Raw genomic sequence first — 25,471 nt, 5'->3', positions numbered from 1 at the left:
CTTTGTGTTACTCATGAAGGATTGAAAGCTTGACAGTTTGTAATGTTAACAATGCAAGGACACATACTCCCAAACAACTTTTCGGTGTAAGAATAAGTTAGTATAGCCTTACTGGAAAGTAAATCTGAATGCATATAAAATTAAACATTGTATATATAAAGCTGTTAAAAGTTCCTGTTGTACAATTTAAATACATGGTAGTAATTGGTTAATTGAAAAAATATAGGTAAAATTTTAGCAGTTTTTAGTCCAAAATTAGAAACATCTGAAAAAAATGGTCATTGAAAAGATAGTCTTGACAGAGTTTCATGAATTTTAATTTTTTACCAAATGTTATATATAGTTTTTTACAAATGTTGGTCATAGGCTTGAACTCAGGGCCTGGGTGCTGTGCTGTCCCTGATCTCTTTTGTTCAAAGCTAATGCTCTTCCACTTTATGCCAAAGTACCACTTCTGGATTGCTGATAGTTAATTGGAGATAAAAATCTGATAGGAACTTTTCTGCTTGGGCTGGCTTTGAACTGTGATTCTTAGATCTTAGCCTCAGGAGTAGCTAGGATTACAGGTGTAAACCTGGCTATAGTGCCTGGCTATAATTCTACTTTTTTTTTTTTGGTCAGTTGTGCTGTCTGAACTCTTGGTCTAGGCGCTATCCCTCAGCTTTTCAGCTCAAGGCTAGCGCTCTACCACTTGAGCCACAGTGCCACTTCAGTTTTCTAGTGGTTTATTGAAGATAAGAGTCTCAGGCCTTTCCTGCCTGGGCTGGCTTTGAACCGTGATCCTCAGATTGCAGCCTCCTGAGTAGCTAGGATTATAGGCGTGAGCCACTGGTGCCCAGCTAATTTCATTGAATTTATAGTTATGTAAAGTGTTTTGAATTTTCTGCAGCTGTTTGTTTTTTGTTTTTTCCTCATTCCTGGGGCTTGAATTCTGGACCTGGGCACTATCCCTGGCTTCCTTTGTGGGGTCAAGGTTCTCACTCTTATCTACAAACTGAGCCACAGGGCCATGTATGGCTTTTTTTTCTTTTCTTTTTTTTTTGGTCGGGTCCTGGGGCCTGAACTCTGGGCCTGGGCGCTGTCCCTCAGCTCTTCAGCTCAAGGCGAGCGCTCTACCACTTGAAACACAGCGTATGGCTTTTTTTGGTGGCTAGTTGGAGATAAAGAGACTTGAAAGAGGTTCCAGTCCAGGCTGGCTTTTTTTTTTAATGGAAAAACACAGTATATTTCAAAATTAATTTATGAGTAGAAAACATCTTGAAAGGGGGATAAAACCAGAAAAACAAGTATTTAGATGAATGTTTACTTCGTGAGCTTCTCAAACCCTCACTCACTCACTAATCTCCATGATGAAATTGTCTCCAAAGTGGATTCAGCCACCTACAGTGATGTTATTAATAGGGATATGGATCAATTTTACAAAGAAGCCAATGAAGCCCATTATTGCAAATCCTATTGCTGTTTCCATGGCAATCTTCTGGAATTCTTCTCTATTGGCATCTTTTAACCAGCCGAATTGAATCCTTTACAAACTGCCTACTTGGCTCAACAAACTGTATTACCTGATCTCTGATTACCTGTGGGCGGCCACTCCTCATACCAGCGACACATAGCGCTAGAGTTTGGGCTGGCTTTTTTTTTGGTTGCTCATGGGGCTTGAACTCTGGACCTGGGTACTGTCTCTCAGCTCTTCAGCTCAAGGCGAGCTCTCTACCACTTGAGCCACAGTGATACTTCCAGTTTTCTGGTAGTTTATTAGAGATGAGTCTCAAGGACTTAGGTGCCTGGGCTAGCTTTAACTCATGATCCTCAGCTCTCAGCCTCCTCAGTAGCTAGGATCACAGGAATGAGCCACTGGTGCCTGGCCATGCTGGCTTTGAACCTCAGTTCTCAGCCTCCTAAATAGCTAGAATTATAGATATGAGCCACCATTACCTGGCATCAGATGTTTTTTATCTTTGTAATTTTTTAGAATGTCTATTCATGAGGATTTTATATTTCCCCCCACCCACCTACTGGGTCTTAAAACTGGGCAAGTGAGAACTCCTAGGTAGGACCTTAATGTGTCAAAATCAGTTTGTATGATCACACTTTTACCTCATCCTACTCTAAAATTACTGATGATTTTTGTTTGTTTTGGTGGTACTCATGATTTAATTCAGGGCCTCTACAGCTGAGTAACACCTGAGCCCTAAAATGACAACTTTATGGTGATGATATATTCTTAAGCACTTTAAACAAATCTGCATCAGTATCATAAATTAATGCCCATCGAAAGGTTCTAAAAACAAATCCCATGAATATAGCTTTTTGAGATTATCTGGTTTCCTGTGTCTGAATTGAGAAGTAAAAAATGGAAGCAGGGGAGTAGCTTCAGATAACTGTTGTAGTAAGGACATTGATGTAAGGGAAAAAATGGTAAAGATTTCAGGAAGCCCTTTGGAATTACACAAGAAATCAAAAACAGAATTAATAGTCAAACAGAAGGCCAGAATTTTTATTTTAGGATCACTAGTAACACAATGCCAGGAACAAAAAGTAATTGTTCTTGGGGAGAAAAATATATTTTAGTGAAAAAGATAATTCATGAACTTTGAAACCTATTTTAGTCCATTACTTTGAGATACCAAGTGTCAGTATCAACTGAACAATCAGAACCAACTGGGTGTCCCCAGCTTCACATCAAATTCTTGAACAGTGAGTAAGATACTGGAGTAAATGACTAAAGGTGAGGCAGGAACTCTGGAGGCTAAAAGAAATGTGTTAAGAGCTGGAGAAAAGTCAAGGGAGTTTACCAGTTGTCAAAGCTATCTAATTGACTACCAAGGTACCAGTCCCTGGTAACTTTTTGTTTTGGTCTATCGTGCGGGCTAAACTCTGGGCCTGGGTGCTGTCCCTCAGTTCTTCAGCTGAAGGCTAGCATTCTACCACTTGAGCCACATCACCACTTCTGGCTTTTTTCTGCTTTGTGGTGCTGAGGAATCAAACCCAGGGCCTCAAGCACGTGAGGAAAGCACTCTACCACTGAGCTAATCTTCCAGTCCAAAAGCTGCCTAATTGATAAAGGAATTAAGTCACTTAAAGACTATAAGTCACAAGTTGGGTGGCTTTGGGTACTGTGGGGTCTTTTTATTTTAAAGACAGTTTGAATTAATTATTAGCACAAGAAATATAAAGGATTCCAGAGAAAAGTTTTTTGTTTTTTTTGTTTTTTGGTGCCTGGGGCTTGAACTGTAGGCTTGGGTGCAGTCCCTGAGCTATTTGTCTCTAGGCTATGGCTCTTTCTCTAGAGTTTAGTTCTTCTCTGGCTTTTTTTGTTGTTGTAGTTAACAGGGATTACAATCTTTTGAACTTTATAGCCCTGGGGGCTGGGCTGGCTTTGATCTCAGCTTCCTGAGTAGCTCGGATTACAGCTCATATTACTTAGTTTTTGACTCTTAAAAAATATGCAGTGGGTGTAGTGAAGAGGCTGACACTAGAGGATCTTGAGTTTGAGATCTGCTTGGCTAAGTAGCAAGATCCTTTCTGTAAAAGGAAAAAAAAATCTGCCTGCAGTAGGTAAGTATTTCTACATAGCAACAATTGAGCTGTTTACTGTACATGCCTGCTGCTTTTCAGCCTGACCTTTCCTATTCATATTGTTCATACTTCATTTGCTTGCCACATTTGTTGGCTTTGGACTTGAAAAGAAAATTTATTTGAATCAAGTCCTCAGTTTTGTAATGATCTCTTATTTTGGGGTGCCAATCCTGGGGCTTGAACTCAGCTCAGGGCCTGGGCACTGTCTATGAGCTTCTTTTGGTGAAGGCTAGCACTGTACCACTTGAGCCATAGTGCCACTTCCAGCTTTTTCTGTGTATGTGTTACTGAGGAATCCAACCTAGGCTTCATAAATGCTAGGCAAGCACTCTACCACTAAACCACATTTCCAGCCTTGTAATGAATTATAAAAAAGAAATTCTTATAATGATTTTTTTCTAGTTCATTATGTGACTCTGCTTTCTTTTCATATTTTTATTTAGAGGCTGCCTCCATTTGAAACATTTTCTCAGGGACCTACATTGCAATTCACTCTTCGCTGGACAGGAGAAACCAATGATAAATCTACAGCTCCTATTGCTAAGCCTCTTGCCACTAGAAATTCAGAGAGTCTCCATCAAGAAAACAAGCCTGGCTCAGTCAAACCTACGCAAACTATTGGTAAAACAAAAAACAAAGAACACTGCTGTGAAAATGATAGTTTCAAAGTTAGAAGTCTTTGTTTGGTTTTTGGTAGTTGTGGCTTAAACTCTGGGCATGGGCACTGTACCTAAGCTCTTCAGCTCAAGGCTAACACTCTGCCACTTGAGCCAGAGCACCACTTCCAGTTTTCTAGTGGTTAATTGGAGATAAGAGTCTTGTTGACTTTCCTGCCTGGGCTGACTTTGAATCTCAGCCGGAGATCTCAGCCTCCTGAATAGCTAGGATTACAGGTGTAAGCCATCAGTTCCTGGCTCAGATTAGAAGTCTTATATTTTAGAATCACTTGTATTTTATTTCATGTCATTAGGTAGATTATTAAGCATGGTAAATTTGGATTTTTCTGTATTAAATGTTCTTTTTTGAAGTAGTAATCAGCAATCCTTTATGTAGAGTGTTTGTGCTACATGTCTGTTAATTCTTCAGGAAGAGTCTCAAGCCTTTTCCTGCCTTGGCTGGCTTTAAACTCTGACCCTCAGGTCTCAGCCTCCAATCTCCTTGGATACAGGCCTGAGCCACAAGTACCAACATTTTGTTTTGTTTTGCTTGTTTGTTTTTGTTTGCCATGGGGCTTGAACTCAGGGCCCAGGCTGTGTCCTTGTGTTCTTTTGCTCAAGGCTAGTACTCTACTACTAGCATATAGTTCCACTTCTGGTTTTCTGGAGGTTAATTGGAGACTAGAGTTTCCAGGACTTCCTGGCTCTGTCTGGCTTGAACCTCAGATCTCAGCCTCCTGAGTATCTTACTGGTGGGAACCACCAATGCCCAGCTTTTTATCTTTTTCGCTTTGGGAGTGACTTTAATAGATCTGTTTTTGTTTACTTTCTGGACTATCACTTGCCAGATATTTGCTCATTACTTCTTTGCATCTGGAAATACAAAACCAGTCAAATATACTATCTATCTGGGTGTGGGATATATCTGTAATTGCTGTATTTAGAAGGCTGTGGAAGGAGAATTTGGAGAATTTGTTTGGTCTACATAATGAAACCTTGTATCAAACAACAATGAACCTATATACTTTCTGGTTTGAAGATCTAGCCCTGGTGGAGCACTTCCCAACATCATGAGGCCTTTGGTTGGTTTTCATATTGCAGAAAAAGCAACAAAACAAAGCCACACTGACCTGAGAGTGATTAAAATAGTGTAGTGACCACATATAATTACTTGGAATTGTTTTTATGACTTAGAACTTAGGAGTTGGGGTTTATTTGTGTTTGATTTTGTGAGTTTCTTTCCTTTTTTAGGGGGGGGTCTGGTCATGGGGCCTGAACTCTGGGCCTGGGCGCTGTCCCTCAGCTCTTCAGCTCAAGGCTAGCACTCTACCACATAAGCCACAGCGACACTTCCAGCTTTTTTCTTTTTGCTTATGTGGTGCTGAGGAATCAAACCCAGGGCCTCATGCATGCAAGGCAAGCACTCTGCCACTGAACCACCTTCCCAGCCCCCCCCCTTTTTTTTTTTTGGTCAGTCGTGGGGCTTGAACTCTGGGCCTGGGTGCTGTCCCTGCCCTCTTCAGCTCAAGGCCAGTGCTCTACCACTTGAGCCACAGCGCCACTTCTGGTTTTCTGGTGGTTTTTTGGAGATAAGAGTCTCTCAGACTTTCCTGCCGGGGCTGGCTTTGAACCAAGATCTTCAGATCTCAGCCTCCTGAGTAGCTAGGATTACAGGCGTGAGCCATTGCCAGCTCCTTTTTTTTTTTTTTTTAAGCTGTATTTGTCCTTTGGGTCTGGGGATCTAACCCAGGATGTTGTACTTGCTAGGCAAGCACTTTGGTATTAAACTACATACCAGCCTTTTTGTTTGATTTTGAAAACATTTGTTACTGCTCTGGGGATGAGACTCTGAAATTTGCACACACAAGGTATTTGGTCTGCACAGGGACACCTCCCTACCTCTTGGCTAAGTTTCTGCCCAGTATATCTGTTACCTAGGTAACTGGCAGACCTGGAAGCAGTCACCTTCCCCTCCTGCTAAGTCACTTCCTGGGACACCTCTGGTCACATGCCTCCCATCTAATCTTAGGAAGGTCCCAGACCCTGAGGTCACATCCGGATCCAGTGTGGCCACACCTTTCCCCCACCTGGCCACACCTCTTCCCCTCCCTGACCTAGATTAATCCTGGCCCAGGGGTGGGTTGTCTCTCTTTTTCAGCCATGCTTCTCCACCATGCATAGCTTCTCCACCAAGTATAACCTCTCCACCAGGCACAGCAAGGTAGATAAACTTCTTTCCCTGCCTGAATAGCGAAGGATGTTCTCTTAATCGGCTTCCTAATGAAACCTACCTGCTCTGTAACTGACTTAAGTCTCCAGCTCTTGGGGCAGTTTTTTTTTTTGTTTGGTCTTGGGGTGCCCCGGTCGTTGCCCCTGCACTCTTCAGCTCTCCAGGCGAGCACTCTACCGCCCGAGCTACAACGCCACTTCCTCTTGGCAGTTTTTAAAGTGAAAGGAAAAAGTCATTTCAAAGTATACCTTAAAGTGGCACTGTGGCTCAGGTGGTAGAGTGCTAGCCTTGAGCTGAAGAGCGCAGGGACAGCGCCTAGGCCCACAGTTCAGGCCCCACCACGACCAGACCCCGCCCCAAAAAAAAAAAAAAAGAAAAGAAAAACAAAATATACCTTAATGTCTGACTTACTGATGAGGGGATTGTTCCTGTGGTTTTTTTAGTGGAGGGTAAGAACAAAAATTATATTCTGTAAGTATAGTTTTGTGGAATCATTAATAATTTTGATATTTCACTTTTTGGAATCAAGTATTTTTATTAAAATATTTGTTTTCAGCCGTGAAGGAAACATTGACTACAGATTTACAGGCAAGAAAAGAAAAAGATACTTCAAATGAGAACCGACAGAAATTGAGAATATTTTACCAGGTAACCATAGTTTTAGCAGTCATGCAATATATTTCTTTTGTATTTTACATATGCAGTCTTTTGGCATATTTATATTAAAGGAAGATCTCTAATTGTATTTTCCTTTTAACTGTACTTAAAGATGACACTGAAATAAAATACCTGGAGATGTGTAAGCAGCTAACTGGTTGTGTTTTTCAGTTTCTTTATAACAACAATACACGACAACAAACAGAAGCAAGAGATGACTTACATTGCCCTTGGTGCACGCTGAACTGTCGTAAACTTTACAGTTTACTCAAGCATCTTAAACTCTGCCATAGTCGATTTATCTTCAATTATGTTGTAAGTATTTTTTTAACCCTAAACCTATTATACACTAAACATAAAGCTATCTCAGGAAGATTGTACTTTGTGTCAAAATACCAAAATTCTTACGCTTGTGAATGCATTACAGAGAATGATTCAAAGCCATGAATGAGTGTACCATCAGGACTTAAAAGACAGTGTCTTTTTTTAAATTTCAGTTATACTTTTTCTACTTATGTGGTCCTGAGGAATCAAACCCAGGGCCTCATGCATGTGAGGCAAGCACTCTACCGCTGAGCTGCCTTCCCCGCCCTGACACATTGTCTTTTTTTTTTTGGGTCCGGTCGTCGGGCCTGAACTCTGGGCCTGGGCGCTGTCCCTCAGCTCTTTAGCTCAAGTCTAGCACACTACTACTTGAGCCATAGCACCACTTCTGGCTTTTTTTTTCTGCTTATGTGGTGCTGAGGAATCAAACCCAGGGCCTCATGCATGTAAGGCAAGCGATCTACCACTGAGCCACCTTCCCAGCCCCCGACACATTGTCTTTTAATCCATGTCTTCTGACATCTCACCAAGCTAGGGCACCTGACTTACTTTACTTTTCTCAAACATTAAGAATCCCTAACTACTTCTGATTAGAGAGCTGGATATTTGGGGGTAGCATGGTGTTTCCTTTTTCTGAACCCCCTTTGTTTTTGTTACAGTATCATCCGAAAGGTGCTAGGATAGATGTTTCTATCAATGAGTGTTATGATGGCTCTTATGCGGGAAATCCTCAGGATATTCATCGCCAACCGGGATTTGCTTTTAGTCGAAATGGACCAGTAAAGAGAACGCCTATCACACACATTCTTGTGTGCAGGTAGGTACAAAGATCACAATAGTTTTTCTACAGCTTTTGTTCATGATGTGCAGAAAAACAAAAGGGAGCCAGACAAAGGTACTAATTATATGGGAATCATTTCAGTTTGTTTTTTTTTTTTTGGTTGGTCGTGGGGCTTGAACTCTGGGCCTGGGCACTGTCCCTCAGCTTTTCAACTCAAGGTGAGCACTCTACACTTGAGCCACAGTGCTACTTCCTGGCATTGTCCTTCAGCTTTTCAACTCAAGGTGAGCGCTCTAAACTTGAGCCACAGTGCTACTTCCTGTTTTTTGGTGATTTATTGGAGATACGAGGCTCTTCCTGGAGGGGCTGGCTTTGAACTGTGATCCTCAGATCTCAGGCTGCTGGGTGGTTAGGATTACAGGGGTAAGCCACCAGAGGCCAGCATCATTTCAGTTTTTTAAGTGTCTAACCTCTAGATTCTACTTTCACCAGGATTTTGAAGATTTTTTCTTTTTTCCCCTTTCATTTGCTTTTTCCAGCATTTCTCTTAAAGTTTATTTATATTTTTGTGCTTCTGAAATTAAACCAACACCCTTGTGCATGCAAGCAAAGGTACCACAGTACCACTTAGCTGCACACTCAGTCCCCTGCCCCAACTCCTTATACAAATCTTAGTTGTTGAACTATTAATGTCACTATTGCGGCAGTTAGTAGGATTAATGACTTCTCACAGAGAAAATTTCTGTATGCTTACCTAGCTAGGAACCTGCAAGAGGGGGATAATTAATTCTCCATTTGGGTAGTGTGAAATGCAAATAATTATATTCTTAGGCACTGGAGATAATTGCTCAGTGTTGTATTAAGCCAGTGTAGCAAGCACTAGTCCCTGTGTTCACACCCCTAGTAATACTTCCATACAGAAAAAAAAAAAAAACTTCACTCATTAGAAAGAATTCTGCCCTTTTTTTTTTGGCAGGAAGGTAGGGATGCTGGACCTGGGGGTTGTCCCCAAGCTGTTTTTGCTCAAGGCAAGTGCTCTACCACTTGAGCCACAGCACCACTTCCTCTTTTTCTGAGTTTATGGGAGATAAGAGTCTCCCAGACCTTCTTGCCTGGGCTGGCTTTGAACCTCCATCCTCAGATCTCAGTGTCTTGAGTGATTCTTTTTTTTCTTTTTTTTTTCAGGTAAGGGGTAGGTTTATTCAGTAGATCTGCTGGGACCAGGCAAGGTTGGCACTCCACGTGGCTGGGAAAGGCCTGGGAATGAGAGAGAGCTTGGAAAGAGAGGAAAGAGCTAGAAAAGAGCAGAGAGAGGGGTAAGAACAGTAGCACTCATGTGGTATTCAGGTATGGGGTAGGTTTATTCAGTAGGCCTGCTGGGACCAGGCAAGGTTTGCACTCCACATGGCTGGGAAAGAGAGGAGAGAGAGAGGAAAGAGCTAGAGCAGAGAGAGAGCAGAGAGAGCTAGAAAAGAAGAGCAAGAGAGAGAGTGAGAGCAGAAAAGAAGAGCAAGAGTAAGAGAGCGTCTGGGCCTTGGCTAGGCCTTATGTAGGGTATGGGCGGGGAAAGGTGTGGCCACATCAAATTCAGATGTGACCTCAGCGGATGCAGATGTGACCTCTTCCAGGTGTCCCAGTTGCATTCAGTAGGCCTGCTGGGACCAGGCAAGGTTTGCACTCCACGTGGCTGGGAAAGAGAGGAGAGAGAGAGGAAAGAGCTAGAGCAGAGAGAGAGCAGAGAGAGCTAGAAAAGAAGAGCAAGAGAGAGAGAGAGAGAGCAGAAAAGAAGAGCAAGAGTCGAGTTCCTTTTTCTTTTTCTTTTTTTTGTCGGCCCTGGGGCTTGAACTCTGGGCCTGGGCGCTGTCCCTCAGCTCTTCAGCTCAAGGCGAGCGCTCTACCACTTGAGCTACAGCGCCACTTCCGGTTTTCTGGTGGTTTATTGGAGATAGGAGTCTCACGGTCTCTCCTGCCCGGGCTGGCTTTGAACCATGATCCTCAGATCTCAGCCTCCTGAGTAGCTAGGATTACAGGCGTGAGCCACCAGCGCCCGGCTGAGTTTCTTTTTCTTAAGGCTAGTGCTCTACCACTTGAGCCACAGTGTCATTTCTGGCCTTTTTTGTTTATGTGGTACTGAGGAATTGAACCCAGGGCTTCAGGCATGCTAGGCAAACATTCTAACAGTAAGCCACCTTCCCATTCTTTTTTTTTTTTTTGGTCAGTTGTGGGGCTTGAACTCTGGGCCTGGGCACTATCCCTCAGCTCTTCAGCTCAAGGCGAGTGCTCTACCACTTGAGCCACAGTGCCACTTCCGGTTCTCTGGTGGTTTATAAGAATCTAATTGAGGGGCTGAGGGTTTAGCCCAGCGGAAGGGTGCCTGCTCGGGCACACGCAAGGCCCTGGGTTCGGTCCTCAGCCCTGGGGGGAAAAAATAAAGAGTCTAATGGACTTTCTTGCCGGGGCTGACTTTAAATCTCCATCCTCAGATCTCAGCCTCCTGAGTAGCTAGGATTACAGGCAGGAGCCACCATCGCCCAGCTTATAATTCCATGTATACTTTTAGATAGTATCAAAGATTGGTTTTCCTTTCATTAGGCTTTATTGCCAGTGATGTATAAAATCAGGTAGTTCTCTGTGTGTAACCAGTATTGTAGTTGAATGTTAAAACTTAAGGTCTGTGTCAACCTCTCTAGTGTTGAGATTACAGGTATGCAGCACCTGTAATCCCAGTATGCCTGAACCCAGTGTGTTTGAGACTCACTTCATTGTACAGCTCTGGGGGGAAAAAAAAACATAACTGATAAGGAATAGGTCTGCTATCACATTATACATAGAAAAAAATATTCTGGGTAGCAGTATTTCCTCAACTTAGGTTGCTGTGTGCTGTGTTTTATAAAATACTAGTGAAAGTAGTATAACCATTGAAGGTGTATCTCAAACTCAATGGGATTAGATGGTAGAGATGTAAGTGCCATATTATTCTAATACAGATTTCTTTTCATTAGGCCAAAACGAACAAAAGCAAGCATGTCTGAATTTCTTGAATCTGAAGACGGAGAAGTAGAACAGCAAAGAACATACAGTAGTGGCCACAACCGTCTGTATTTTCACAGTGATACCTGCTTGCCTCTCCGTCCACAAGAGATGGAAGTAGATAGTGAAGATGAGAAAGACCCAGAGTGGCTGAGAGAGAAAACCATTACAGTAATTACTTTCATCATTATCATTATTGGTAGTCATCTGAGAATTCTTTGATGAAATGAGTTTTGCTTGAAGACACCATTTAATATGAAGTAGACTTTAATTTGTAATTTTCCAGCGAGGTTCTCACTATGTAGCCTAGGCTGCTTCAAACTTTATTTCCTTCTTCAGCCTCCTAAGTGGTAGAAGTATAGGGGTTTACTACCATGATAAGCTCAACTAGACTTATTTTTATTTTTTGCCAGTACTGGGGTTGAACTCAGGGCCTGAGCGCTGTCCCCAAACTTCTTTTACTCAAGGCTTACACTCTACCACTTGGCCACTGTGCCACTTCTGACTTTTTCTGTTTATGTGGTACTGAGGAATTGAACCCAGGGCTTTGTGCATGTTAGACAAGCACTCTGCCACTAAGCCCTGTAGTTTTTATTTTTTGTTGGCTGTGGGGTTTGAACTCTGAGCCTAGGTGCTTGCTGTCCCTGAGCTCTTACTGCTTAAGAGTAGGGTTTGCCACAGTGCCTTTTCTGGTTTTCTGGTGGTTAATTGAAGAGTCTCATGTACTTTCCTGCCTTTGGGCAGGCTTTGAGGATTCTGAGTCAGTAGGATTACAGGCGTGAGTCACCAGTGCCCAGGATTTTTTTTAATTTATTTTTTATTTTATTTTTTTTTGTCATTTGTGGGGTCTGAACTCTGAGCCTAAGCATTGTCCCTCAGCTCTTCAGCTCAAGACTAGCACTCTACCACTTGAGCCACAGCACCCACTTCGGGCCTTTTCTGCTTTTGTGGTGCTGAGGAATTGAACCCAGGGCCTCATGCATGCAAGGCAAGCACTCTACCACTGAGCCACCTTTGCAACCCCTATTCTTTTTTTTTTTATGCTAACAAAATTTTTCTTAGGAGTAATAATTACAGCCATGCATGGCAGCTCAAGCCTAAAATCATGCTAGCTACTTGGGAGGCATAGATCTAAGGCTTGAGGTTTGAGACCAGCCCAAGGCAAAAAGAAATGTTTTGACAATCATTGTCTGTGCATAGTGATCATATTTACTAGTTATAGGGAAGCACAGTGTTGGGGTGCACTGATGTGTACCTGTCATCTGTAGCATAATTGGATAGCAGAAATAGCATGGAAGCCCAGTCCATCCAAGTGTAAAATGATACCAACTTCAAAAATAACCAATGCCAGCCAGGCGCCTGTGGCTGAGACTGAGGATCATGGTTCAAAGCCAGTCTGGGTAGGAAACTGTGAGACTCTCCAATTGACCACCAGAAAACTGGAAGTGGCGCTGTGGCTCAAGTGGTAGAGCGCCCCTTGAGCTGTAGAGCTGAGGGACAGCGCTCAGGCCCAGAAGTTCAAGCCCCCACAACCGGCAAAAACAAAACAAAAAACAATGCCAAAAGTAAGTGGCAGTATACCTGCTTATCAAGGGCAAGACCATTCAAGCATCAGTATATGAGAGATAACATGCTAATTATGGGGACTGGAAGTTGTAGCTCCTGGTAGAGAGCTTCTTAACAAACTTGAGTTTAAGGCCCCACTCCCATGAAGCACCAATTATGTCCTGCTTAAATTTGAGATATATTTACCCTTCCTCCCCCCTCGCCTTTTTTTTTTTTTTTTTTTTTTTAGCAAATTGAAGAATTTTCTGATGTTAATGAAGGAGAGAAAGAAGTAATGAAACTATGGAATCTCCATGTCATGAAGCATGGGTAGAGTATTTCTCCATTTCATCTTTATATTCTTTTGACTGTTTCAGGTTATGTAAATCTACTTACCTTAGAATCTTATTTAAGTTTCCACTCATTTAGCTGTTTCCCAGTTCTTTCCCTAGTCCAAAATTGTTTGGCTTGCATAAGGAAAAATGGCAATGTGAAATGGATTACAGAAAACTGGTTCCTGCTGTTAGCATGTTTACTAATGGGCCTTTGCTTTTATCTATAAGTTTTATATTCAAAGGAAACAAAAGAAATGTCAGTGTTGTCACTAGCTGAATTGGACCTTTGCATTGTTCTTACAATGTACAAGAAAAATAATTTTTATTTGACTGCTAATTCTTTTTATACTTCCATTACTTATGAAATTAGCACATCTTTTTTGTTATTAGTATTCTTTGAAATGGGTTTTCTGAGTTGTGGTATGGAGCCTGGGGTTAAAGTTGACTCAGGTAATCCTCCCACTTCAGCCTCCCCATATATCTAGGGCAGTATATATGCTTTTACCATTTGTTTCCAGGGAATACAAAAACAATACGTGTTTACTACATGCCTAGTAATTCTGAAAATTATCATTAATATGACCACAAATCCAGTGGCTGTTAGATGTCTGTCTGCTTCCTGTTCTAGTCAGTAATAGTTATGATCAAGTAATAGAGAGATGGTTGTATGAAATCTTTTTTGTCTTGATATGATGCCAAATTTCAGAACATGATTTTAAAATAGGTATGTTTCTTAGTGGTTAGAGTGCTTGTCTAGAATGCATAAGGCCCAGGTTTCAAACCCTAGAATTACAGATTAATAATGGTTTTAGCCAAATACCAGTGTTAAGTGTTAGCTTTGAGCACAACCCTTGAGCTCAGGGACAGTACCCAGGCCAAGTTCAAGGACCAGGACTATGACCCCCCCCAAAAAAAATAATGGTTTTAGTCATGTTTTTTTAAGTTCTGTTTCAGTTCTTTCATCCAAATCTGTTGAAAGTGGCAGGTAGTTGGACAAGGCAATTTGAAAATCTGCAGGTAGGCCTATGGATTCTGAGTTTTAGTGGGTACCTGAGCAGCTATTTGATTTGCCTTCCTGGAGTTCTCAATTTCATTCATTAATCATACATAGACTTAGCACCAGCACACCCACACTTGTCTGTCATTTTTATGGGTCTGGTGCTTGATAGGCTAGTATCCTACCACTTGTCATGGCTCTAACACATCTTAATTTTTTTTAATGTTTTCCCTTGAACTGAAATAAAGACAACCTTCTCAGGATCAGTGGAGGAAATAAAAGGGAGTATTGTTAATGTTTATAGAGTTCATGAAGTGGTGATGACAAAAAATATTTTATTCTTTTAATACTGCTGTATGTCATTCAGAAAACAAGAAAAAAAACACTATGTTAATGGCTTCTGTTTAAGATCTGGTTAGATTAAATCACCTTTTAAATTTCTAAAATGTTTAGGTTTCTCAGGTGATTGAATTACAACCTGACTGTAGTTTTACTGTTAAATGGTTACTTACTGGATTGGAGTGTTTGTAGGTTTTAATTTTTTGTGTGTGTGTGCTGGTCCTGGGGCACAATCGTTGAGCTTCTTACTCAAGGCTGTCACTACCACTTGAGCCACAGCTCACTTCTAGCTTTTTGGTGCTAATTTGAGATAAGAGTCTCAAGTACCTTCCTCCAGGGCTGGCTTTGAACCTGTGTTCAGATCTCAGCCTCCTGAGTAGCTAGGATTACAGGCGTGAGCCACTAGTGCCTGACTAGGATATAGGTTTTTCCATAATGGATATCACTATAGCATTTGACTAAAATTGTATGATTATTATTAATAACTTGTTTTTGTTAAATAGGTTTATTGCTGACAATCAAATGAATCATGCCTGTATGCTGTTTGTAGAAAATTATGGACAGAAAATAATTAAGAAGAATTTATGTCGAAACTTCATGCTTCATCTAGTCAGCATGCATGACTTTAATCTTATTAGCATAATGTCAATAGATAAAGCTGTTACCAAGCTTCGTGAAATGCAACAAAAACTAGAAAAAGGAGAATCTGCTTCTCCTGCAAATGAAGAAGTACCTGAGGAACAGAATGGGACAGCAAATGGATTTAGTGAAATTAATTCAAAAGAGAAAGCTTTGGAAACAGATGGTATCTCAGGGGTTTCAAAACAGAGTAAAAAACAAAAACTCTGAAAAAACAAATCTAACCCTATATATGGACAAACACTGAAATTGCATTTGAGGGAATTCAGCCTCTAGGAAGAGTTATTTTGTATTTGTTAATCCTAGGTTCCAAACAGGCACATTAGATGAAGTAAATGATTTCAACAAGGATATGTGTCAAGGTTCTGCTTTACTTCATCATGCAGCATCACATGCTTACCCACTTTATTGATGTCATTGAAACTTTTTGTTTGAGCATGAAAAGCAGTACTTCAAAGGAAGTATTATAACCGCTACTATTGTTTTAAGAAATATATTGAATTAATCTAGAAATTTCATATATTTAAATTATTATGCTTTGGCATTTGTGACTGGCTATTTTTCTACTTTGTAATCATGAGACATTTTGAGAAAGGAAAATTGGAATGTAATTTGCTTTTTCCTTTTTTAAATAGTGAAAAATTTTGTAAAGACATTGTACAAAAGGAAGAATTGGGGTCGCATTGCTACTTGCAGCCAAACCTTGATCCTTGATTTTGAAATCATGTTATCAACTTAAAATGAAAAATCACAATACAAGATATTTGATGTCTTAGTCCATGTTTCAATTGTAAAGTAGCACTTGTTCATCTTAGGCCTGTTTGAGAAGGCATTACCTTCCACACTGTTGACCGGGATCTTGTGTGGGCTGATGAGTTGCTGGCCATTGGCTTTCAGGTGGGTAATTTTTTGCTTTGCATACCCAATATATTTAAAAAAAGAAGAAAAAACACAAAAAAACTTGAACATTATCTCCTTTCATTTTTTTTTATCAGTTGGGTAATCACGCGGAAAATTTTGCTGTACACATTTTTACATTAGGTTTGTAAATGAGGGGAGATCAAGGTTGAGATTTTTAATATTGCCACTTTCAGGAGGGCGTAGGAACCGTGTCTATAAAAATGAACCAGAAAATGTTATACTTTTTTTTTCTTTGCAAGGATGTCTTTGTAATGTATTTTCTGATCTGAATATCCGATACAGATAAGCTGACTTGAATTGTTTGGAGCAATTTTGCCCTGTGTTGTGTGTTTTACGCACATGTATACGGTTGGATTTTTTCCAACAGAAAGCAGTTTCACTACTGGCACATTAATGAGTGAGCACCAATAGGTTTGTATTCCAACTCCAAGCACTGTGGTTGAGTAACATCACCTCAATTTTTTATTGTCCTTTAAAGATGTTGCATTTTCATATTCTTTATTTATAAAGGATCAATGCTGCTGTAAATACAGGTTTTTTTAAAATTTCATTCCACCACCATCAGATGCAGTTCCCTATTTTCTTTAGTGAAGGGATATATAAGCTTTCTAATGGTGTCTTCAGAAATTTATAAAATGTAAATACTGATTTGGTTGGTCTTTAAGATGTGTTTAACTGTGAGGCTATTTAATAATGTGGATGTGATTTGTCATCCAGTATTAAGTTCTTAGTCATTGATTTTTGTGTTAAAAAATAATAGGAAAGAGGGAAACTGCAGCTTTCATTACAGACTCCTTGACTCCCTGTGGAGTTACAGTAAACTCCCATCTTGCCTCTGGGTAGTGGGTTTCCAGCATTTCTCTTGGGCTTTAATTTGCTAAAGCTGTGCACATATGTAAAAAAAATGAAAAAAAATAGATTATTTTAGGGGAGATGTAGGTGTAGAATTATTGCTTATGTCATTTCTTAAGCAGTTAATGCTCTTAATGCTTAAAAGAAGGCTAGCATTGTTTGCACAAAAAGTCGGTGATTCCCTCCCCCAAATAGTAATGAAATTACGTCTGTTGAGTAAACTTTTTATGTCATCTTATAATAAAAGCTGAAAAAAACCTTTGTTTCTATTTATAAAAAAATGCTTTTCTATATGTACCCTTGATAACAGATTTTGAAGAAATCATGTAAGATGATAAAGCATTTGAATGGTACAGTAGATGTAAAAGAAATTCAGTTTAAAGAACATTTGTTTTTACATTAAATGTTTATTTGAAATCAAATGATTTTGTACATAAAGCTCAATAATATAAAAGTTGTGTTGTTTCCTCTTTGCTGGTTTGTCATTATAGGCCTTGTTAATGTACACATTAAGGTTTTGACTTAGGCCAGGCATGATTTGGCATTTGACTGTCATTCTAACGAGGGAAGTCTAAAATGGGCAAATTGTTGCACAGGCACACATCTGTAGGAAGTGAGACCCTCATCTAAAAAATAGCCAGTAAGCTGGGTGCTGGGGGCTCAAGCCTGTAATCCTAGCTACTCAGGAGGCTGAGATCTCCTGAGGAATGTTTCAAAGCCAGCCTGGACAGGAAAGTCTGTGAGACTATCCATTAAAAATAAGTGGCATAATGCATACTTTTTCACAAAGCTGAGGACTGCCTTGTAATGCATGTATAGCCACCTATTACTATTTTTTGTCAGTTGTGGGGGCTGAACTCAGTCTGGGCGCTGTCCCTCAGCTCTTCAGCTCAAGGCTAGTGCTCCACCACTTGAGCCACAGCGCCACTTCTGGCTTTTTCTTTTTGCTTATGTGGTGCTGAGGAATCGAACCAAGGGTGCCTCATGCATGCAAGGCAAGCAACTACCACTGAGCCACCTTCCCAGCCCAGTCATCTATTCTTTTAGTGTACCTACATGCTCATAAAGCTATGTGCATTTCTTTTCTGAGGAAAACATGGTTTTCTAATGCTGGGCAATGGTGGCTCATGTCTATAATCCAAGATATGTGGAGGCCCAGATCTTAGGTTCAAAGCCATCCCCAGGCAGTAGGGCCCATGAAGGACTTTGAACCTCCAATTATCCATCAAAAACCAGAAGTGGAGCTGTGGCTCAAACAGAATACTAGTCTTGAGCCAAAAAAAAAGCTAAGAGTGCTCAGATCCTGAGTTCAACCTCCTGGACCAGTACACAAGCATGTCTGATACTACAGTGAAGACCCTAAAAGACAGGAAATTAAAAAGCAGGCCCTGACAGGCTGATTGTGTTGGGCACCAATGAAATTGGAAGGCTAGAGGAGAGGGTAAGTGAGGATGAATTTTGTCAAAGTCGTTTGCACTTAGGAAACTAAACCTGTTGAAATTCTTGAGTATAGTAGGCTGAGGGAGAGTTACAAAGTGGGCAGGTTGATCCAGATACGTTGTAACACCAAGGTAGAATTTTAAGTAGTAGAGCACTACAGCACCAAAGCTCAGGCAAATAGTGCCCAGGCCCTGAATTCAAGTTCTAGAACTGGCACATACAAAAATGCACAGAAAAGACAATTTTGTTGTGGCCAACATGAAATTTCATGGAGTAAAGGTTTTGGCTAGAGCTGGAGTGACTCATGTGTGTAATCCTATCTACTCAGGAAGCTGAGATCTGAAAAAATCTCAAGCAATTACATAAGACTTACCCAATTAACCAGCAAAAAACCAAAACCTGACAAGTGTAGAGTGCCAGCTCTGAGCAAAAAAAGCTAAGCTCACCTAGTACTGGCACAAAAAAGTTTTTGTAAGAGAAAGTTTTTGTCTTGTTTTTTTTTGTTTTGTCAGTCCCGGGGCTTCAACTCTAGGCCTGAGTGCCATCTCTAAGCTCTTCAGCTCAAGGCATCTCATCTACCACTTGAGTCACAGCATCACTTTCGGTCTTCTGGTGGGTTATAGGAGAGTCTCATGGAGTTTCCTGCCCTGCCTGGGCTGGCTTTGAACTGTGATACTCAGATCTCAGCCTCCTGAGTAGCTAGGATGACAGGGGTGAGCCACCACTCGGCTGGTGGTTGATTTTTTTTCTTTTTCTGTAGGTCATGGGGCTTGAATTGTGGGCCTGAGGTGCTGTCCCTCAGCTCTTCAGCTCAAGGCTAGTGCCACTGAAGTACAGGATTACAGGGGTGAGCCACCAGCGCCTAGTGTGGTTGACTTTTTAAAGGACTAGTGTTGCCAGGCGCCCGGGGGCTCACGCCTCCCTCATCCTTGCTGCTCAAGAGGCTGAGATCTCTGTTCAAAGCCAGCCCGGGCAGGAAAGTCTGTGAAACTCATCTCCAATAAACCACGAGAAAACCAGAAGTGGCGCTGTAGCTCAAGTGGTAGAGCGCTACCCTTGAGCTGACAGCGCTCAGGCCCAGAGTTCAAGCCCCACGACAGACTTTATTAAAAAAAAAAGGGGCGGGGGACTAGTGTTAATCCAAATTTATTTGCCAGGCTGGGAAGATGGCTCAGTGGTAGAGCGCTTGCCTTGCATGCCTGAGGCCCTGGGTTCAATTCCTCAGCACCACATAAGCAAAAAGAAAAAAGCCGGAAGTGGCGCTGTGGCTCAAGTGGTAGAGTGCTAGCCTTGAGCTGAAGAGCTGAGGGACAGCGCCCAGGCCCAGAGTTCAGACCCCACAACCAGACATCCCCCCAAAAAATAATCAAATTTATTTGCCATAACTCAGCGTGGCGTACACCTGTAATCGTTGCTCCTCTACAGGCTGTGATTTAAGGAATGTGGTCCTGGGATCAAGACCCAAGACCAGTATGAAGAAGAAAAAAATTACCAGATACCCGTATATTAGACATCTCACTTAATTTTGCCAACCAGTAAATATATGAACAGAAGTATGACATTAATTTTTTTTTATTTTGCCATAAAACTTGGCACGTGTCATGGTTTCATAAGGGACAAGAAAAGCAAGACCTGTAATTTCAGAATAAAGTATAGTATTTTAAGTAGAATCCCTATAGTCCCTATAGAATCAACTAGTTACTAAAAATGAAAAAACAAAAAGCCTCATCCTCACTGAGAGCAATTAAATCAATTTCTGCTCACTGTAAAAACCCTCCAGGTGATTCTAATATGCCACTAAAAGTTGAGAAGGAGGGGCTGGGAAGGTGGCTCAGCGGTAGAGCGCTTGCCTTGCATGCATGAGGCCCTGGGTTTGATTCCTCAGCACCACATAAACAGAAAGAGCCGGAAGTGGCACTGTGGCTCAAGTGGTAGAGTGCTAGCCTTGAGCTGAAGAGCTGAGGGACAGCGCCCAGACCCAGAGTTCAGGCCCCATGACCGGCAAAAAAAAAAAAAAAAAGTTGAGAAGGAGAAGAGTCTGGGAAGTTAATTTCCTGGATTTACAGCAGATAACAGGTCAGCAGTTAACTGGAGTTACACAACTAGTTTATACACAAGTAGAGACCAAGGATTTCCTAAAAGAGAAAAAAACCATACAACTCAAAAGAACAGTCATTAGAGTAGCCTCAAGCTTTTCTACACCAGAAGCTAGAAAACCCTGGTGCAATTCATTAGAATTCTGATGAGAAATATTCATCAGCCACTATCTATGACCTGTGACATACTATGAAGAGATTGTCAGACCTTTATTCTCAAAAAAGAAATTACTCCCAAGACTCCATTCTTCCCAGGAAGAGTCGGAAGTTCTCCACTAAAACCCTGGAGTAAGTGCTGGGTAGGCACCTGCCCAGCAATCAAGTCCTAGAGTCAATTTGCCACACAGCAAAAGATTAACAGTATAACCCAAGAAAGAAAGATAACGACACTGGAGACGTGAAATCCAACTCTGGATTTGGGCTGCACTAGCTACATATTATCAACATAATCCTGTTAATGTCAGTAACTGAGTAAATCTCACTTCTTGATCTTGTGCTAATTCTTTCATATTTAGTAGACAGTGCTACATTACTCCATTTCTACAGCGAAATCCCTCATAAAAGCTTTTACTTCTGATTCCATTTTGTTATTTGTTTTTATTGTATGCCATTTGTTATTTGATATTAACATCTAATATTTAGCATCAGACTAATTCTTTTGACAAATAGGCAGTCTTGAACTAAGGGCCTCGTCTTGTGAGGATGGCACTCTACCATTTGAACCACACCTCTAGCTCTGCGTTTTAATAGGAGACGAGTTTTGAGGACTTTTCTGCCCTAGCTAGCTTCAAATCTCAATCCTCTGGATCTCAGCTTCCTGAGCCAGGATTACAGGTGTGAACCACTGGTGCCCAGCAGAATTTAGCTTTCTTTTTTTTTGTTGTTGTTGTTTTTGGGTCTGGTTGTGGGGCCTGAACTCTGGGCCTGGGCGCTGTCCCTCAGCTCTTCAGCTCAAGGCTAGCACGCTACCACTTGAGCTATAGCACCACTTCCAGCTTTTTTCCTTTTTCTGCTTATGTGGTGCTGAGGACCTCATGCATGCAAGGCAAGTGCTCTACCACTGAGCTACCTTCCCAGCCCCAGAATTTAGCTTTTGAGAAGGTAAGGTACTACACTTTTCCCTCATTCTTCATGCTAAAAAGCCTTAAAAATATATATATAAACAGCTAATATAAGAACACTGAGAAACCTGGGTGGATGAGAGCTTAAGACAGGTGTCCTTAGAAGACATAGAAGGACTAGGTGGCCAAGTGCACACAGGCAGAGCCTGGAGACAAGCAGCCACATGCCAAGGAATGACTGGAGCTGGCAGAGGAGGGAGAGGCAAGGAAGAGGTCTCCTGATGTCTTTGGAGTGAGCACTCTGGCCAACACCTTGGCTGGTTTCTCTCCTGAAGAAAAAGGCAAATTTATAGTAATTTATTATGGCAGCTTTAGAAAACACAAGAAGTAAAGTCCCCAAAACCCTGCCTGCCTATTCCCACACACCAGCAAAGGACAAGCGGAGGACCGAGAGTTCCACACATGGAAAGCTGTAATGAGGCTCAACAGCTCTGTCAGAATTAGTGGAGTCCAAGAAGGGAGACGTTTCTTTCTTTTTTTCCTGGTACTGAGGACACACAGGCTTCAGTTACTTTGTGAAAGGCTGTGTAGGTACAGGGGATGAGGAACAGATAATTTCAATGTGTAATAAATGAAAGGAATCAAATGACATTTACATTCATGCGGCTCCAGTTACACACATGTCAGGCACCAGGCTCTGTACTAAATAAAGGAAATGTAAGCGCAGCCACATAATCTTCCACATGTGACAATGGTTTGCACCTAAAACATGGTGGAAAGCCAGGCGCCGGTGGCTCACACCTATAATCCTAGCTACTCAGGAGGCTGAGATCTGAGGATTGCGGTTCAAAGCCAGCCTGGGCAGGAAAGTCCGTGAGACCAGAAGTGGCACTATGGCTCAAGTGGTAGAACGCTCACCTTGAGCTGAAGAGCTCAGGGACAGTGCCCAAGCCCAGAGTCAGCCCCACAACTGACAAAAAGACAAAAAAACATGGTGGAGGGGCGGGAAGAACACAGCTGGGATAGGGAGAACGATGGAAGAGGTGACTCTGATCAAGAAGTATGGATACTTACAGACAAGGTAACTAGCTATTTTGTCTTTTGTTTTTTTTTGCCAATACTGGGGCTTGAACTCAGGGCCTGGGCACTGTCCCTGAGCTTCTTTTGCTCAAGGGTAGCACTTTACCACTTGAGCCACCTTACCATTTCCAGCTTTTTCTGTTTCTGTGGCACTAAGGTGTTGAACCCAGGGCTTCATGTATGCTAGGCAAGCACTCTATCACTGAGCCACATTCCCAGGCCCACCAGTAGATTGTAATCCCCTTGTGTACAACCTTTTGAAGTTCAGAAGACTAAACACAGTCTGCGGCTACAAGGTGCCGTTTGCCCTTTGCAAAGGGAGAAAAAAAAAAGCCATATTAAACTTTGATTCATTAAATCTCGCCAAACAATACACACATATATCTTTTCGTTGTTTATTTGTTTCAGAAGGCTGGAAAAAGCATCTTACATTCTTACATTAACAGTCACTGCATAAGGGAAAAGCTTATTATGTTAAAAAAAAAAAAGGCAAGGAGAAAGGGTCTTGATTGTCTAATAGGGAGTCTGAATCCCCAAATAAATTATCTTACAAAAATAGCACACCTGCTTCTCCACTTTTGTTATTGATAAAAATGAAAAAAAATTCATATTAAAAATCTGTAGGTTGGGAGTAACTTAAGACCACTTCAAAAAAAACATATTTAGTCCTTAAAATAAATATTTTACAAATTAAACTTTAAAAGAAATAGGTCAAGTATTTACCCAATATTTCTGTGGTCCATTGAAAGACCATTTATCCAAACAATATCACACTGAACCCACCAACAGTAATGCATTATTGTGGCCAGACACATGAGACAGCCACCACTGCCCTGGGTTACTGCTGTAATAGTGTCATCCTTCCAATTCTTCCAAACCATTTGAATCTTGCTGCAAGAACGAAAGGCCATAGTTTCTATCACAGACAATTTGCTTGAGCTTTGTAAAAAGAAAACAAAATATGCAGAAATTATGAAGCTTTTCAGACAGAAAGATTATACTGAGCATGGGATAAACATTAACACTGCTTGCAAATACCTGAACACAGAGCTGGTGTGGAGAACATAGAACTGAATGCCTATGAGAGAACTTTGCCATCTACCCCTGGTTTCCACTCAGGGCCTCACTGTTGCTAGGGAGGTGCCTGACTTGCTTTTGACTTATGTTCAACTTGAGCCATGCTTCCATCCCTTTACGTTTATTATTTTTCAGGTAGGATCTCACATTTTGCTGAGGACCTAATATCCCTCCTATGTAGCTGGGATGACAGATGCTCACAACAGTTCCCAGCTTGTTTGTTGAGATAAGGTCTCACTGACTTCTGGGTTGGGTTGGCCTCAAAGCTGGATTCTCCTGATCGAGGATCCAAATAGCTGGAATTACAGTTGTGAGCCACTGTGCCTGCCCTATTCCTGTTGTTTTATTTCAGAGTTTTACATGGCCTTGGATACTGATGGAGATTTTATAAAATGAATGTTACAATGAGGTGTTTTTTTTGGTGGTTGTTTTTTGGCAATTGTGGGGCTTGAACTCTAGGCCTAGGTACTATCTCTGAGCTATCTCTTATTGACACGGTTTTTGAGTGGTTAACTGGTGATGAGTCTCATTAACTTTCTTACCTGGGCTGGCTTTGAACTGCAGTCCTCAGATCTGAGCCTCCTGAGTAGCTAGAATTACAGGCATGAGCCACTGGTGCTGGGCACAATGAGTTTTTCTATTCTAAAAACCAACATTAAAAAGTACAGTGGAGGGGGCTGGGGAGATGGCTCAGTGGTAGACTGCTTGCCTTATATGCATGAAGCCCTGGGTTCAATTCCTCAGCACCACATACGCAGAAAAAGCCGGAAGTGGCACTGTGGCTCAAGTGGTAAAGTGCTAGGTTTGATCTGAAAAGCTGAGGGACAGCGCCCAGGCTCAGAGTTCAGGCCCCCACAACCGACAAAAACAAAACAAAACAACAGTGGAAGGGTATGGTATTTTTTTTTTTTACTTTCCCAGACTTTTACAGCTAATTTCATTTTTATTATGTTATGGCATTTTAACAGTAGGTTAAAAACAAAAATAAATTATGGTTTTGTCTGTACTGCTCAACTCTCCTATTACTAAAATATTAGAATATGAATCTGGTAAATGCTTTTCATTTCCAACGGCCAAAGAGATTAATTCAGCTTTTAAAAATCAGCTACAGCCGGGCGCTGGTGGCTCACACCTGTAATCCTAGCTACTCAGGAGGCTGAGATCTGAGGATCGTGTTTCAAAGCCAGCCCAGGCAGGAAAGTCTGTGAGACTCTTATCTCCAATAAAAACCACTAGAAAACTGGAAGTGGTGCTTTGGCTCAAGCGGTAGAGTGCTTGTCAGGGATAGCACCCAAGCCCAAAGTTCAAGCCCCACGACCGACCAAAAAAAAAAAAAAAAATCAGCTATAACCACAATGAAGATAGCTACAGTAAACCCTGCAAATCAAAGTCATATATCCAAACTTTTAAAACACCAAAACTTTCCATCCTGGATAGAAAAAGGAGCATCCAAAATAAAGAGAACCACAAGACTGATCAAGTAACCAATCAAAAACTACTTCTCTGTTATTTGAGCTAATAGTCACTCGGAGCTTGAAGTTTCCACTTTCATTATTATTGGTGGTTCCAAGAGTCACAGCTTCAATGTCAAAGGTGACGGTGGATCCTGAAGTAACTGCAGGCAACTGATTAGTCATTTCTTTTCCATTGACAAAGACGGCACCTGAAATGTTAGAGAGTTATTTACCCATGAGTAAGGATAAGAGACTGACATGGCTTCTTGATGAATAGTAACAGCTCATTTCCTAATTCAGAAAAAGAAAGTATCTGCCTGGCACAGGTGGCTCATGTGTATATCCTAACCACTCAGATATCTGAGGTCTGAGGATCTT

General features: G+C 41.4%; 2 protein-coding genes and 1 pseudogene across 2 annotated transcripts in view; 1 reads left to right on the top strand and 2 right to left on the bottom strand.

Moving 5' to 3' along the window:
* Suz12 (SUZ12 polycomb repressive complex 2 subunit) overlaps positions 1-17,358 on the top strand; it is a 52,930-nt gene extending 35,572 nt beyond the window's left edge. The window contains exons 13-19 of the mRNA XM_013016287.1: positions 4,023-4,200; positions 7,022-7,113; positions 7,294-7,437; positions 8,106-8,263; positions 11,230-11,428; positions 13,053-13,132; positions 14,977-17,358. Coding sequence (XP_012871741.1) covers positions 4,023-4,200; positions 7,022-7,113; positions 7,294-7,437; positions 8,106-8,263; positions 11,230-11,428; positions 13,053-13,132; positions 14,977-15,322 — 1,197 coding nt within the window. The 3' untranslated portion in view covers positions 15,323-17,358. The remainder of the gene's footprint in view (positions 1-4,022; positions 4,201-7,021; positions 7,114-7,293; positions 7,438-8,105; positions 8,264-11,229; positions 11,429-13,052; positions 13,133-14,976) is intronic.
* Positions 1,282-1,615, bottom strand: LOC105985832 (annotated as a pseudogene).
* Positions 17,359-24,924: 7,566 nt separating the features above from the next.
* Positions 24,925-25,471, bottom strand: part of Crlf3 (cytokine receptor-like factor 3) — a 42,042-nt gene continuing 41,495 nt past the window's right edge. Inside the window, exon 8 of the mRNA XM_013016573.1 lies at positions 24,925-25,302. Within this exon, the coding sequence (XP_012872027.1) occupies positions 25,046-25,302 (257 nt within the window). The 3' untranslated portion in view covers positions 24,925-25,045. The remainder of the gene's footprint in view (positions 25,303-25,471) is intronic.

The sequence above is a fragment of the Dipodomys ordii genome, unplaced genomic scaffold, assembly GCF_000151885.1.
Source record: "Dipodomys ordii isolate 6190 unplaced genomic scaffold, Dord_2.0 Scaffold31, whole genome shotgun sequence".
NCBI lineage: Eukaryota > Metazoa > Chordata > Mammalia > Rodentia > Heteromyidae > Dipodomys > Dipodomys ordii.
This window is presented reverse-complemented; position numbering and strand designations above follow the sequence as displayed.